Genomic DNA, 12872 nt, shown 5'->3' on the forward strand with positions numbered 1-12872 from the left:
CTCCCTGTCTGCTTTTTGTGTCTTTCAGTTCAGTTGCTCAGTCCTGTCTGACTCTGCAAGCCCATGAATCGCAGCATGCCAGGCCTCCCTGTCCATCACCAACTCCCGGAGTTCACTGAGACTCACGTCCATCGAGTCAGTGATGCCATCCAGCCATCTCATCCTCTGTCGTTCCCTTCTCCTCCTGCCCCAATCCCTCCCAGCATCAGAGTCCCTTCCAGTGAGTCAACTCTTCACATGAGGTGGCCAGATAAAACTAGGAGCACACAAATGGATAGCAAACTATTTGATATGACTGATCTTTGTGGTAGTATATTACAAGAAGCAAACTTCCATTCAAATTTCATTTCCACACTTGTTTACTAAGTAGATTAAGGATCGGCCCTCCCATATCATTATCGGGAAAATAATATGGCTCAGCTGGAAAGAATCCGCCTGCAACGTGGGAGACCTGGGTTCGATCCCCAAGTTGGGGAAATCCTCTGGAGAAGGGAAAGGCTACCTGCTCCAGTATTCTGGCCTGGAGAATTTCATGGACTGTATAACCCATGGGGTCGTAAAGAGTCAGACATGACTGAGCGACTTTTCACTTTGGGGCACTGATGGGGCAAAGCCTCCAATAGGAGGGCTCTTCGTGCCCTCAGGCCTGACCACCATAAATTGGCCTCCTTAGCTGGTTTGGGATACTCAGTAGTTCCAGAACACTAAGAGGCAGAGGACAAAAAATCACGGACATAGAAAAACAGTATGGAGGGCATTTAGAAAAGATAAAAAGGAAAGAAAGTGTGAAAATAGAAGAGAACAAAGAGAATGAAGGGTGAACAGATTGGCTAGGGGAGGAAAGAGAGTAACCTGAGTCACATTCACAGAGGTATAACCTTCAAGGATTCTTATGATGTAGAGCATTATTGTTCATCTTTAATCCTAGTTTTCACAACCAACATATTAGCCTTACTTTTCAGTATTCACTTGGCAAAATGTATAAACAACAGTGCTCATAACTAGTATGTATTACTGACCTTATTATGAAATAGAATTCTACGGATAACATTTTATCTATTTTGAGCTTTTGATTATTTAGTTAAATGCTCTGTTCTGTGCACTGGATAAATTTGAAATTTCAGTGGTATTTGATTTATGGTAGAATGAATTACTGTTCCTGATAATAAGACTAAACACCACAGCTTGCTTGTGATTTCATCCTGTCTCCCAATGGAGTAGATAGCGCCCCTTTCTCCCCTCAGTGACCCTGAGTTTGGCCCTATGACTTCCCGTGGCCAGTGGAATGTTAGTGGACATGATACAAGCCCAGGTTTCATAGGCATTTACGTAATTGGGTTTGGCTTTTGTACCTAAGACATTTGCCAGGTGAAAGCTTCCCCTGAAAAACAGGTGAAGCTAGTAAGAGAGGCTGTGGAGAGACCTGAACTCAACCTAAACTTTCTCACAAACATGTGAGTAGGAAATGAATACTTGGATTGTAAGCCACAGAATTTTAGGGTTGTATGTTAGGCAGCTTTATTGCAGTAGAAATCTGATTAGTATACCTTATGGTAATGATTTTTCCTTTATTACATAGCTAGCTATACACTGCTGTTTTAGCTACACACACTGCTAAAATTGAGAGAGGCCTCTATCTATCCTGCTTTGGACGTCTCTAATAAAAAATGAACTCTAGTTTTTTCTAATCTATTCAGTTACAGAAGTCTTTACCTACCTTGGAAGACCAAATTCAAACTGTTATCTGAAACAAATAAATATCCACACTCAATTCATTTATCTTTCTGACTTTTAAATCTCCAGACAACCTCCAAGGCCTAATTGGGTGTTTATTTGAAAGTCCCACCTGTTGATTTAGGTGGGGGGGAGGTGGGTAAGAGTGTGACACTATACCTGGAGGTTTTGCATGCTTTGCATTTTTAGCCTCTTCCAAGGCTCCAGACCTTTCTTTCTTAGCAATACCCTTTCATAGTGTTCTTTGGCTATTGCTTCCAGCTGCTGGTTCCTCTTAATTCTCTTCTGCTTCTCTAGTTCTTTCTGGAAGAAAATAAAAAAGTAAAAATGCCATGGAGGAACCAAAATGGTGAGACAGGAGGCTACTAAACTTCCTTCCTCCCTTGGATGCATCGAATGTATAGCTACACATGGAGCAGTTCCCTCTGAAAGAAATCCAGAAACTAGCTGTGTGACTTTTCCACATCAAGCAAATGAGAAAATACCCACACTGATACATCAAAAATACTGACAGGAAAGACTGAGACACAGTCTCACCATAAACTCCATCCCTGGCTCAGTGCCATATAATTGGGAGAGATGGCACTGAACCATCCCAATCCGTAGGGATTCCTTAGTGTCTCCACGAGGAATGAAGGGTTTGGACTGTACTTCTAGCATCCCGATTTTAAAGATAACCATTCAAGCAAGGGATGGGCCCCCCCAAACACCTAGCTCTGAAAGCCAATAAGGCTTGTGTCCATGAGACACACAAGACTATAGCAAACAAAGAAACAGGTGTTAATGGATGTGAGGTACTCACTGTGGCTATGTTCCTACGATCAGTTCTGAGAAATCAGGCAAAAAAGTCCATCCCCCAGTCTTTGCCTGAAAGGAATGTGACTGCATATTTTACAAGCTGCTGCTTGAGGGTTCAGATTCTAATTTAGCTTGCATCTAGGAGCTGGCTGAGATCCTTCCTAAAGGCTGAGAGAGCCTTTAGGGACTTCCTCTGCTTTCTCCCTCTGGCTCATTCCAAAGGTAAAACCAGATTGCTAGCATTTCTCTGAAGGGAGCTAATATACATGTTGGCTTATACACATGTTTTAGACGCTAACTTCAGTGATTATCACCTGAGAGGGATGGGCCTCTGGGCTTTGATAGCCAATGGAACTTAGAATCACAAGTCCCATAGGACTATGGCAAACAAGCAGGTTTTAAATAGGCACAGAAGGACTCCAGCCCCATTGCCTTGGCCACCCAGCCCCAGAGCTATACACCTGGGCTCAGTGAAAGGGAGCAGGAAAAACACACATCTCCTAGTTTCTCCCTGGAAGGGGCTTAACTATATACATTATATATATACACTATATATGTATACTTTACTACATATATATACACACACACACACTCTCTCTCAGCACAGGTGCTGCTTGAGGGTACAGCTTCTAATCAGTGTGCATCAAGGTACTGACTGAGATCCTTTCTTTGGGGACACTGATAGGTCTGGACACATACTCAAACAGGTGGAGCTACTGAAGACAAAGACAGTGGCTGTGACAATCACAAAGGTTTGAGAGACAACAAGGAATCTGGGCCAGGCTGGCTGATGAGTTCATCTTCTTGAGACCACTCTGTCAAGACTAGGAGAGGTGACTGTTTAATGTACAGAAACCAACACTGAGAGTCAAGAAATATAAAGAAAAAGAGAACTATGTTCCAAACAAAAGAGCAAGATAAACTTCCAGAAACCAATCTTAATGAAATGGAGAAAGTGATTTACCCAATAGTGAAGTCACTCAGTCGTGTCCAACTCTTTGCAACCCCATAGACTGCTGCCTACCAGGCTCCTCCATCCATGGGATTTTCCAGGCAAGAATACTGGAGTGGGTTGCCATTTCCTTCTCTAGGAGATCTTCCCAACCCAGGGATTGAACCCAGGTCTCCTGCATTGTAGGCAGACGCTTTACCGTCTGAACCATCAGGGAAGTGCAACTTACCCAACAGTGTTTTCAAAATAATGGTGATAAGGATGCTAACTGATGTCAGGAGAGCAATGCACAAAATGAGAATTTCAACAGAGAGAAAATATAAAAAAGTAACAAACATAAATCACAGCTGAAGAATACAATAATCAAACTGAAAAACTCAACAAAGGGGTTCAACAGCAGACTGGAAAATTGAAGGAAAAAAGATTCAGCCAGCTTACAGACAGAACAGTGGAATACATCCAATCAGAGAAACAAAAAGAAAAAATAATGAGAAAAAGTGAAAATAGCTTAAGGGACTAATGGGATATCATCAAAGGGAGAATATATATATTATAGGAGTTCCAGAAAGAGAAAAGAGAACAAAGCTTATTCAGAGAAATACTGGCTGAAAACTTCCCTAACCTTGAGAAAGAAACAGATATCCAGGTTCAGGAAGCCCAAAAAGTATCAAATAAGATGAATTTAAAGAGACACGCACAAAGACACTTTAAATTGTCAAAAATTAAAGACAAAGAATCTTAAAAACAATAGAGAAAAGTAACCTTTATACAAAGCCATTCCTTATACACTGATAGTACAAAACTATCAGTGGATTTTTCAGCAGAAACCTTGCAGGCCAGAGAAGTGGGATGTTACATTCAAGTCCTGAAAGAAAAAACTGCCAATTAAGAATATTCTACCCAGGAACAGTGTTCTCTAATCAGTAATATGAAAATATATTAAAGTATAAACTTACTAATAAAGGTAAATATATTGTTAAATGCAGAATACTCAATATTGTAATGGTGACTCACTTAAAACTGTAGTACAAGACAAAAGTATTAAAAACAACTAAATAATTTGATACACAATATAAAAAGATATAAATTGTGACAGTAACACAAATAGGGTGGCAGAAGTGTAAAAATACAGTTTTTGTATGCATTCAAAGTCATCAGCTTAAAGACTGTTATGACTACAAAATGTTTTATATAAGCCTTATGGTAACCACAAAGCATAAACTTACAGTAAATATACAAAATATAAATCATAGTACAATACATATAATAAAAAGAACTCAAGAGAGGAAGAAAGGAAAACAGAAATTACAAAACAGCTAGAAAGTAATTAAAATGGCAAAATAGCAAGCCAACACCTATTAATAATTACTTTAAATGTACATAGATTAAATCCTTATTCAAAAAACACAGATTAGTTGAATGGATAAAAAGATAAGACCTGACTATATGTTTTCAATGAGAGGCTCATTCCAGCTTTAAGGACACACATAGACTGAAAGTGATGGGATGGAAAAGATATTCTATGCAAACAGGTAGTTTGGATTGTAAGGAGAGCAGGAGTAGCTACATTTATACCACACAATATAGACATTAAGCCTATAAACTACAAGAGACATTAGATCACGATAAAGAAGTCAATCAAGAGGATGTAACAATTTAAATGACTTATGCACTCAACATTGGAGCACTTAAATATATATAAAGCAAATATTAACATTTTGAAGTGAGAAATAGGCAAAAATACAATAATAGTAGTGGATTTTGAGAAGCCACTTCCAACAATGGACAGATCATCCAAACACAAAATCAACAAGGACATACTGGACTTAAATAACAAGTTAGATCAGATGGAATTAATAGACATACACAGAACATTTTATCCACTAGCAGCAGAATACATATTTTGTTAAGTGTACATGGGACATTCTTCAGGATGGATCATATGTTAGGCCATAAAACAAGTCTTAATAAATTTTAAAAGACTGAAATCATATCAAGCATATTTTCCAACTTCAAAGTTATAAAATTAGAAATCAATATAAGAGGAAAACTGGAAAATTCACAAATATGTGGAGATTAAACAACATGATTCTGAACAACCAAGGGTCATAAAAGAAATCAAAAGGAAAATTAAATAATAAAGAATCTGATAAAATGAAAATGGAAACACAACATACCTGAACTTATGGGATGCAGCAAAAGCAGTTCTGCTAGATAAGTTTAAAGTCTTACATTAAGAAAAAAGATCTCAAATAAACAACCTGACTATACACCTCAAGGAACCAGAAGAACAAGCTAAGCCCAAACTTAGTAGTAGGAAGGAAATAAAGATTAAAACAGAAATAAATGAAATAGAGACTAGAAAGATGATTTAAAAGATCACAGATGCTAAGAACTGTTTTGAAACAAAGAAAACCCCCCAGACAAACCATTAGCTAGACTAAGGGAAAAAAAGACAAAGTCAGAAATAAAAGACCTACTAGGACTGAATCATGAAGAATCAGAAAACTGAACAGACTAATTACTGGTAAAGAGACTGAGTCAGTAATCAAAATCTTGGATTTGACACCAAAAGCAAAGGCAACAAAAGCCAAAATAAATAAGCAGGACTACATTAAACTAAAAAGCTCTGTACAGGAAGGGAAACCAACAACACAATGAAAATACAACCTATGGAATGGGGGAAAATATTTGCAACCACATACCCAGTAAAGGGTTAATATCCAAAATATACAAGGAACTCATATAACTCAAAAGCAAAAAAACACAACAGAAAACTCATTTGAAAAAATGGGTAAAGGACCTGAACAGACTATTTTCCAAAGAAGACATATACAAGTGGCCAACAGGTATGTGAAAAAGTGCTCAATATCACTAATCATCTGGGGTATACAAATCAAAACCACAATAAACTATCACTTCACACTTGTGAGGATGGCAATTAACAAAAAGACAAGGGACAACAAATGCTAATGAGGATGTGGAAAAAGGGAACCATTGTACACTGTGGAGGAATGTAAACTGGTACAGCCACTAAGGAAAACAGTATGGAGGTTCCTCAATAAATTACAAATGAACTACCATATTACCCACCAATCTTACTTCTGAGTATATATCCAATAGGAAATAAAATCACTATCTCAAAGATATATGTGCCAGTTCAGTTCAGTTCAGTCGCTCAGTCGTGTCCGACTCTTTGCAACCAACCCCATGAACTGCAGCACGCCAGGCCTCCCTGTCCATCACCAACTCCTGGAGTCCACCCAAACCCATGTCCATCGAGTTGATGATGCCGTCCAACCATCTCATCCTGTCATCCCCTTCTCCTCCTGCCCTCAATCTTTCCCAGCATCAGGGTCTTTTCCGATGAGTCAGCTGTTCACATCAGGTGGCCAAAGTATTGGAGTTTCAGCTACAACATCAGTCCTTCCAATAAACACCCATGACTGATCTCCTTTAGGATGGACTGGTTGGATCCCGCAGTCCAAGGGACTCTCAAGCGTCTTCTCCAACACTACAGTTCAAAAGCATCAATTCTTCAGTGCTCAGCTGTCTTTAAAGTCCAACTCTCACATCCATACATGACCAATGGAAAAACCATAGCCTTGACTAGATGGACCTATGTTAGCAAAGTAATGTTTCTCCTTTTTAATATGCTGTCTAGGTTGGTCATAACTTTCCTTCCAAGGAGTAAGCATCTTTTAATTTCATGGCTGCAGTCACCATCTGCAGTGATTTTGGAGCCCCCAAAAATAAAGTCAGCCATTGTTTCCAAATCTATCTGCCATGAAGTGATGGGACCAGATGCCACGATCTTAGTTTTCTGAATGCTGAGCTTTAAGCCAACTTTTTCACTCTCCTCTTTCACTTTCATCAAGAGGCTCTTTAGTTCTTCTTCACTTTCTGCCATAAGGGTGGTGTCATCTGCATATCTGAGGTTATTGATATTTCTCCCAGCAATCTTGATTCCAGCTTGTGCTTCCTTCAGCCCAGCATTTCTCATGATGTACTCTGCACATAAGTTAAATAAGCAGGGTGACAGCATACAGCTTTGACGTACTACTTTTCCTATTTGGAACCAGTCTGTTCTTCCATGTCCAGTTCTAACTGTTGCTTCCTGACCTGCATACAGGTTTCTCAAGAGGCAGGTCAGGTGGTCTGGTATTCCCATCTCTTTCAGAATTTTCCACAGCTTATTATGATCCACACAGTCAAAGGCTTTGGCATAGTCAATAAAGCAGAAATAGATGTTTTTCGGGAACTCTCTTGCTTTTTCAATGATCCAGCGGATGTTGGCAACTTGATCTCTGCTTCCTCTGCCTTTTCTAAAACCAGCTTGAACATATGGAAGTTCATGGTTCACGTATTGCTGAAGCCTGGCTTGGAGAATTTTGAGCATTACTTTACTAGTGTGTGAGATGAGTGCAATTGTGCGGTAGTTTGAGCATTCTTTGGCATTGCCTTTCTTTGGGATTGGAATGAAAACTGACCTTTTCCAGTCCTATCGCCGCTGCTGAGTTTTCTAAATTTGCTGGCATATTGAGTGTAGCACTTTCACAGCATCATCTTTCAGGATTTGAAATAGCTCAACTGGAATTCCATCACCTCCACTAGCTTTGTTCGTAGTGATGCTTCCTATGGCCCACTTGACTTCACATTCCAGGATGTCTGGCTCTAGGTCAGTGATCACACCATCGTGATTATCTGGGTTGTGAAGATCTTTTCTGTATAGTTCTTCTGTGTATTCTTGCCACCTCTTCTTAATATCTTTTGCTTGTGTTAGGTCCCTACCATTTCTGTCCTTTATTGAGCCCATCTTTGCATGAATGTTCCCTTGGTATCTCTAATTTTCTTGAAGAGACCTCTAGTCTTTCCCACTCTATTGTTTTCCTCTATTTCTTTGCATTGATCGCTGAGGAAGGCTTTATCTCTCCTTGCTATTCTTTGGAACTCTGCATTCAAATGGGTATATCTTTCCTTTTCTCCTTTGCTTTTCGCTTCCCGTCTTTTCACAGCTATTTGTAAGGCCTCCTCAGACAGCCATTTTGCTTTTTTGCATTTCTTTTTCTTGGGGATGGTCTAGATTCCTGTCTCCTGTACAATGTCACAAACTTCCATCCATAGTTCATCAGGCACTCTATCAGATCTAGTCCCTTAAATCTCTTCCTCACTTCCACTGATATGTGTGTACTCCTATATTTATTGAAGCATTAATCACAATAGCCAAGGAATGGAAACAAAGTAGGTATCCATTGACATATGAATGGATAAAAAATTTTACTATTGATTCTCATAATGGACTATTACTCAGCCTTAAAAAAGAAGGAAATACTATCATTATTGACAATATGGATAAATCCTGAGGGCATTATGCCCAGTAAAATAAGCAAGACTGAGACAAACACTGAGTGGTATCACTTATGTGTGGAATCTTAAAAAAAAAAAAAGAAAAACAAGTTGAACTTACAGAAACAGAGAGAGAAATGCCAGTGCCTTCTGAGGTGGGAGAAATAGGCAAGGCCCAGAAAAAGGGTACAAATTTTCAGTTACAAGATGAATAAGGTCTGAGAACCTAGTGTGTAACAAGGTAACTATAGTTGACAATATTCTCACAATTTTGAAATTTACTAAGGGAGAAGAATGTAAGTTTTCTTACACACACATGCACAATAAATATGTAAAGTGATGGACATATTAATTAACCCAGTGGGAATCCCATATTGTATGTACATTTTAAGTATCTTACAATTTTGTCAATTACACCTCAATAAAACTGAACAAAAAGTAAAGATGCAATGACCTGAAAACTCATGAATTTCAACAAATCACTAATTACTTTAATTTGAATATGTAACCACTAAATAGCATGTTAATCATGATAACAGAACTCAGGAGCATTAAAAAAAAAAAAAGGAAGCCACTCTGCCAAGAAGGGGAGAAAAAGTTCCTCATGAGTCCTACAGGAATCAGAGCTATGCATATCCTTTGAATTATTTCGGATTGTTCACAGAAATGATTTACATCTCACCAAGTTACTAGAAAGTAAAATATTCATTCAGTTAGGAGAGAAATCAGTATTTTCCCCTTATTATTATGGAAAACAGCAATATAGCCCCTTCATTTAGATCATGGGGTAGAAATTTATATATGAATAACTTCAAAGATACTCCATTAAAAATACAGTGGCTGCTGTTATGAAAGACATAGGAGTAAAAGCAAAGACTTCACACTGTCTTCACAGTAGTTGTCAGTTTCGGTAGTAAAAACTTAAAAAAAAACGTAATTTAAGCTTCTTTTGTCTTCATTTCCTACAATTTCACTTCAAGAAAACGGTTGTAGTGAATTGGCTGATTCTGACAAACTATTTAATAGTCTTAAGTCTTCTCTGAGGGGGAAAAAAAGAGAAGGCCCTGGAACATTTCTAATATGGGAGGGATATTTGCTCTGATCTTCCAAGCCAAACTTCCTGTATCTGTACACATTCCTCACTGAAAAGGAAATGTCCATATTCTCTAAAGGATTAAACCAAAATTACCTTTGTAATCTTTATTACAGACATTTTATATGTTGAATTGAATGGACAGAAACAAAAATTATTTATAAGAATCTTCTTATGACTAACAAGGGCTTCCCTTATAGCTCAGCTGGTAAAGAATCTGCCTGCAATGCAGGAGACTTGGGTTTGATTCCTAGGTTGGGAAGATCCTCTGGAGAAGGAAATGGCAACCCACTCCAGTATTCTTGCCTGGAGAATCCCATGGACAGAGGAGCCTGTTGGGCTACAGTCCATGGGGTCGCAAGAATCAAACATGACTTAGTGACTAAAGCACCACTGAGACCAACAAGAGAGAGCCAAGAGTTAAGTGGGGAGGAAAACAGAAGGTGGCCATTTTCACATTCACTGAAATGTCCAAGGCAGCAGTTGCAAATTGCAGACAGGTATCTAACATAGACAGTAAGCCTCTGGAGAAGCCCTTGGGCTTGGCCAATCCTATGCACATGCACACCTAGGTTATCTTCAGTTATAATACAACCCTATGGCTGGTGTTGTAGGCTCTTAAGCAAAGCCATTTTCAGATGGTTTGTGGGGGGAAATGGCCTGTTTAACTAATTTATTAACATTTTTATTGGAGTATTGTTGATTTACCATGCTGTGTTAGTTTCAGGTGTACAGCAAAGTGAATCAATGATACATATATTCACTCTTTTTAAGCTTCTCTTCCATACAGGCCATTACAGAGTATTGAGTAAAGTTCTCTGGGCTACACAGCAGGTCCTTATTAGTTACCTATTTTATATCATAGTAGTGTGTATATGTCAACCCCAATCTCCTAGCTTATCTCTTTCCCCAAACTCCTAATCTATTTGTCACACTCACCTTTCCTCTTTGGTGAATATCTGTAACTCTATTTCTATTTTGTAGATAAGTCCATCTGTACCCTTTTCTTAGAGTCCACATATAAGCGATATCATATGACATTTATCCTTCTGTCTAACTTACTTTACTCAATATGACAAACTCTAGGTCCATCTATGTTGCTATAAATGGCATTATTTTCTTTTTTTTAACGACTGAGTTATATTCCACATGATATATGTGCCACATCTTGTTTATCTAGTTCTCTGTTGATGGACATTTCAGTTGCTTCCATGTCCTGATTATTGTAAATCGTGCTACAATGAACACTGGGCTGTATGTATCTTTTCCAACTAGGATTTTCAACTTTTCTGGATAAATGCCCAGGAGTGGGATTGCTGGATCATACAGTAGCTCTATTTTTGGTTTTGTTTTTTTTTTAAGGAACTTCCACACTGTTCTCCATAGTGACTGCACCAATTTACATTCCCACCAACATTGTAGGAGGGTTCCCTTTTCTCCACACTGTCTCCAGCATTTATTGTTTGTAGATTTTTTAAAAATTCTACTTTTCCATGGAAAAGTAGAAAAACGTTTAATAAACCAGAGATCTTCTTGAGACAAAATTCTGTTTTCATATATAGCAATTTAGATGTGTATTTCCTGCCTTGATTAAGGATTCCTCAATACAGTTGATTGTATTTTACTATTATTACTATATTTTCCATTTACTTGTATATAAAATGTCCATAATGCCTGCATCTAAGATTTACTGGGAGGATAACATGAAATCAAAGTGTCTGCCTTGAGATGACACTTATATTGGGGGTGATCTATGCACCTGAAGTTTTACAGAGCATACTTCACTCAGGCTAAAAAGGGACACAAAATCAGGGTATCTTTCTGATTTAAATTACTCAACAAACAACATGAAACAAATGACTCATTTGAATATATATATATGGGAAAATCCCCTGGAGGAGGGCATGGCAACCCACTCTAATATTCTTGCCTGGAGAATCCTATGGACAGAGGAGCCTGGTGGTTTATAGTCCACAGGATTGCAAAGAGTCAGGCACAATTGTGCGCATGCTCGAATACACACACACACAAATGAAAAGTGAGTGTTAGTTGCTCAGTCATTTCCAACTCTCTGTGAAGCCATGGACTGTACCCTACCAGGGTCCTCTGTCCATGGAATTCTCCAGGCATGAATACTGGAGTGGGTTGCCATTCCCTTTTCCAGAGGATCTTCTTGACCCAGGGATCAAACCTGGGTTTCCCACATAAGCAAGCAGATTCATTACTGTCTGAACCACCAAGGAAGCACGTGTGTGTGTGTGTGTGTGTGTGTGTGTGTATTTCCACCACTACTGCTTTGAAAGAAAGACAAGGAATTACAGCAAGATTAAGAAGAATAACAGAGTGCCTGATGAACTTTTGACACCATTCTCACACCTTGCCTTCTATCCTTTATAAGTCACCCTTTCATTGCACTCTGGAACGTATTCCCACTTAGGCACTCCTGTAATTTATGGTCTTTGCTCTCTTGTATCATGATTTTTTCTCTCACTACTAGACCATTCCTATAAATATGCAAATATGTGCTGGTACTGCCCATCTTTTAACAAAATAACACAAAAAAGACCAATCACCAACAGAAAAAAAAAGTTCTTCTTTGCCCCATGTGACCCCTACTGTATGCATGGTCTCTATTGCCTCACCACCTATTCTCTCAACTTCCTGAAATGGGGCTCCCTTCCCAGCAGTCCACTAAAAGCATTCTTGTCTATGTCATGAACAGTCTCCATGTTGCCAAATAAAAGTTTGTCTGTCGTCTTTTTCACTGCAGCCAGCAACATTTAGCCCAGTTAACCACCATCATTTCCTTCTAGAAATACTTTTTTTCTCTCAGCTTTTCAATAAGCAATTCTCTTGTTACTCTTTCTACCTCACTAGCTCATCCTCTGAGTAGTTATTCATATACTCTCAGACATGGTCCTGGATTTTTGCATTTCTTCTCTCTCCACA

The 12872-nt window shown here is 38.7% G+C and overlaps 1 protein-coding gene across 3 annotated transcripts in view; it reads right to left on the reverse strand.

The window, feature by feature from the left end:
• Nucleotides 1–12872, reverse strand: part of CCDC191 (coiled-coil domain containing 191) — a 98842-nt gene that overhangs the window by 17279 nt on the left and 68691 nt on the right. For all 3 annotated transcript variants that reach the window (XR_003507990.1, XM_027524058.1, XM_027524143.1), the window contains exon 14: nucleotides 1894–2037. Coding sequence is in view for 2 of the 3 variants with exons in the window: in XM_027524058.1 (XP_027379859.1) it covers nucleotides 1894–2037 (144 nt within the window). In the remaining variant the exon portion in view is untranslated. The remainder of the gene's footprint in view (nucleotides 1–1893; nucleotides 2038–12872) is intronic.

The sequence above is a fragment of the Bos indicus x Bos taurus genome, chromosome 1, assembly GCF_003369695.1.
Source record: "Bos indicus x Bos taurus breed Angus x Brahman F1 hybrid chromosome 1, Bos_hybrid_MaternalHap_v2.0, whole genome shotgun sequence".
In the NCBI taxonomy this organism is placed as follows: Eukaryota; Metazoa; Chordata; class Mammalia; order Artiodactyla; family Bovidae; genus Bos; species Bos indicus x Bos taurus.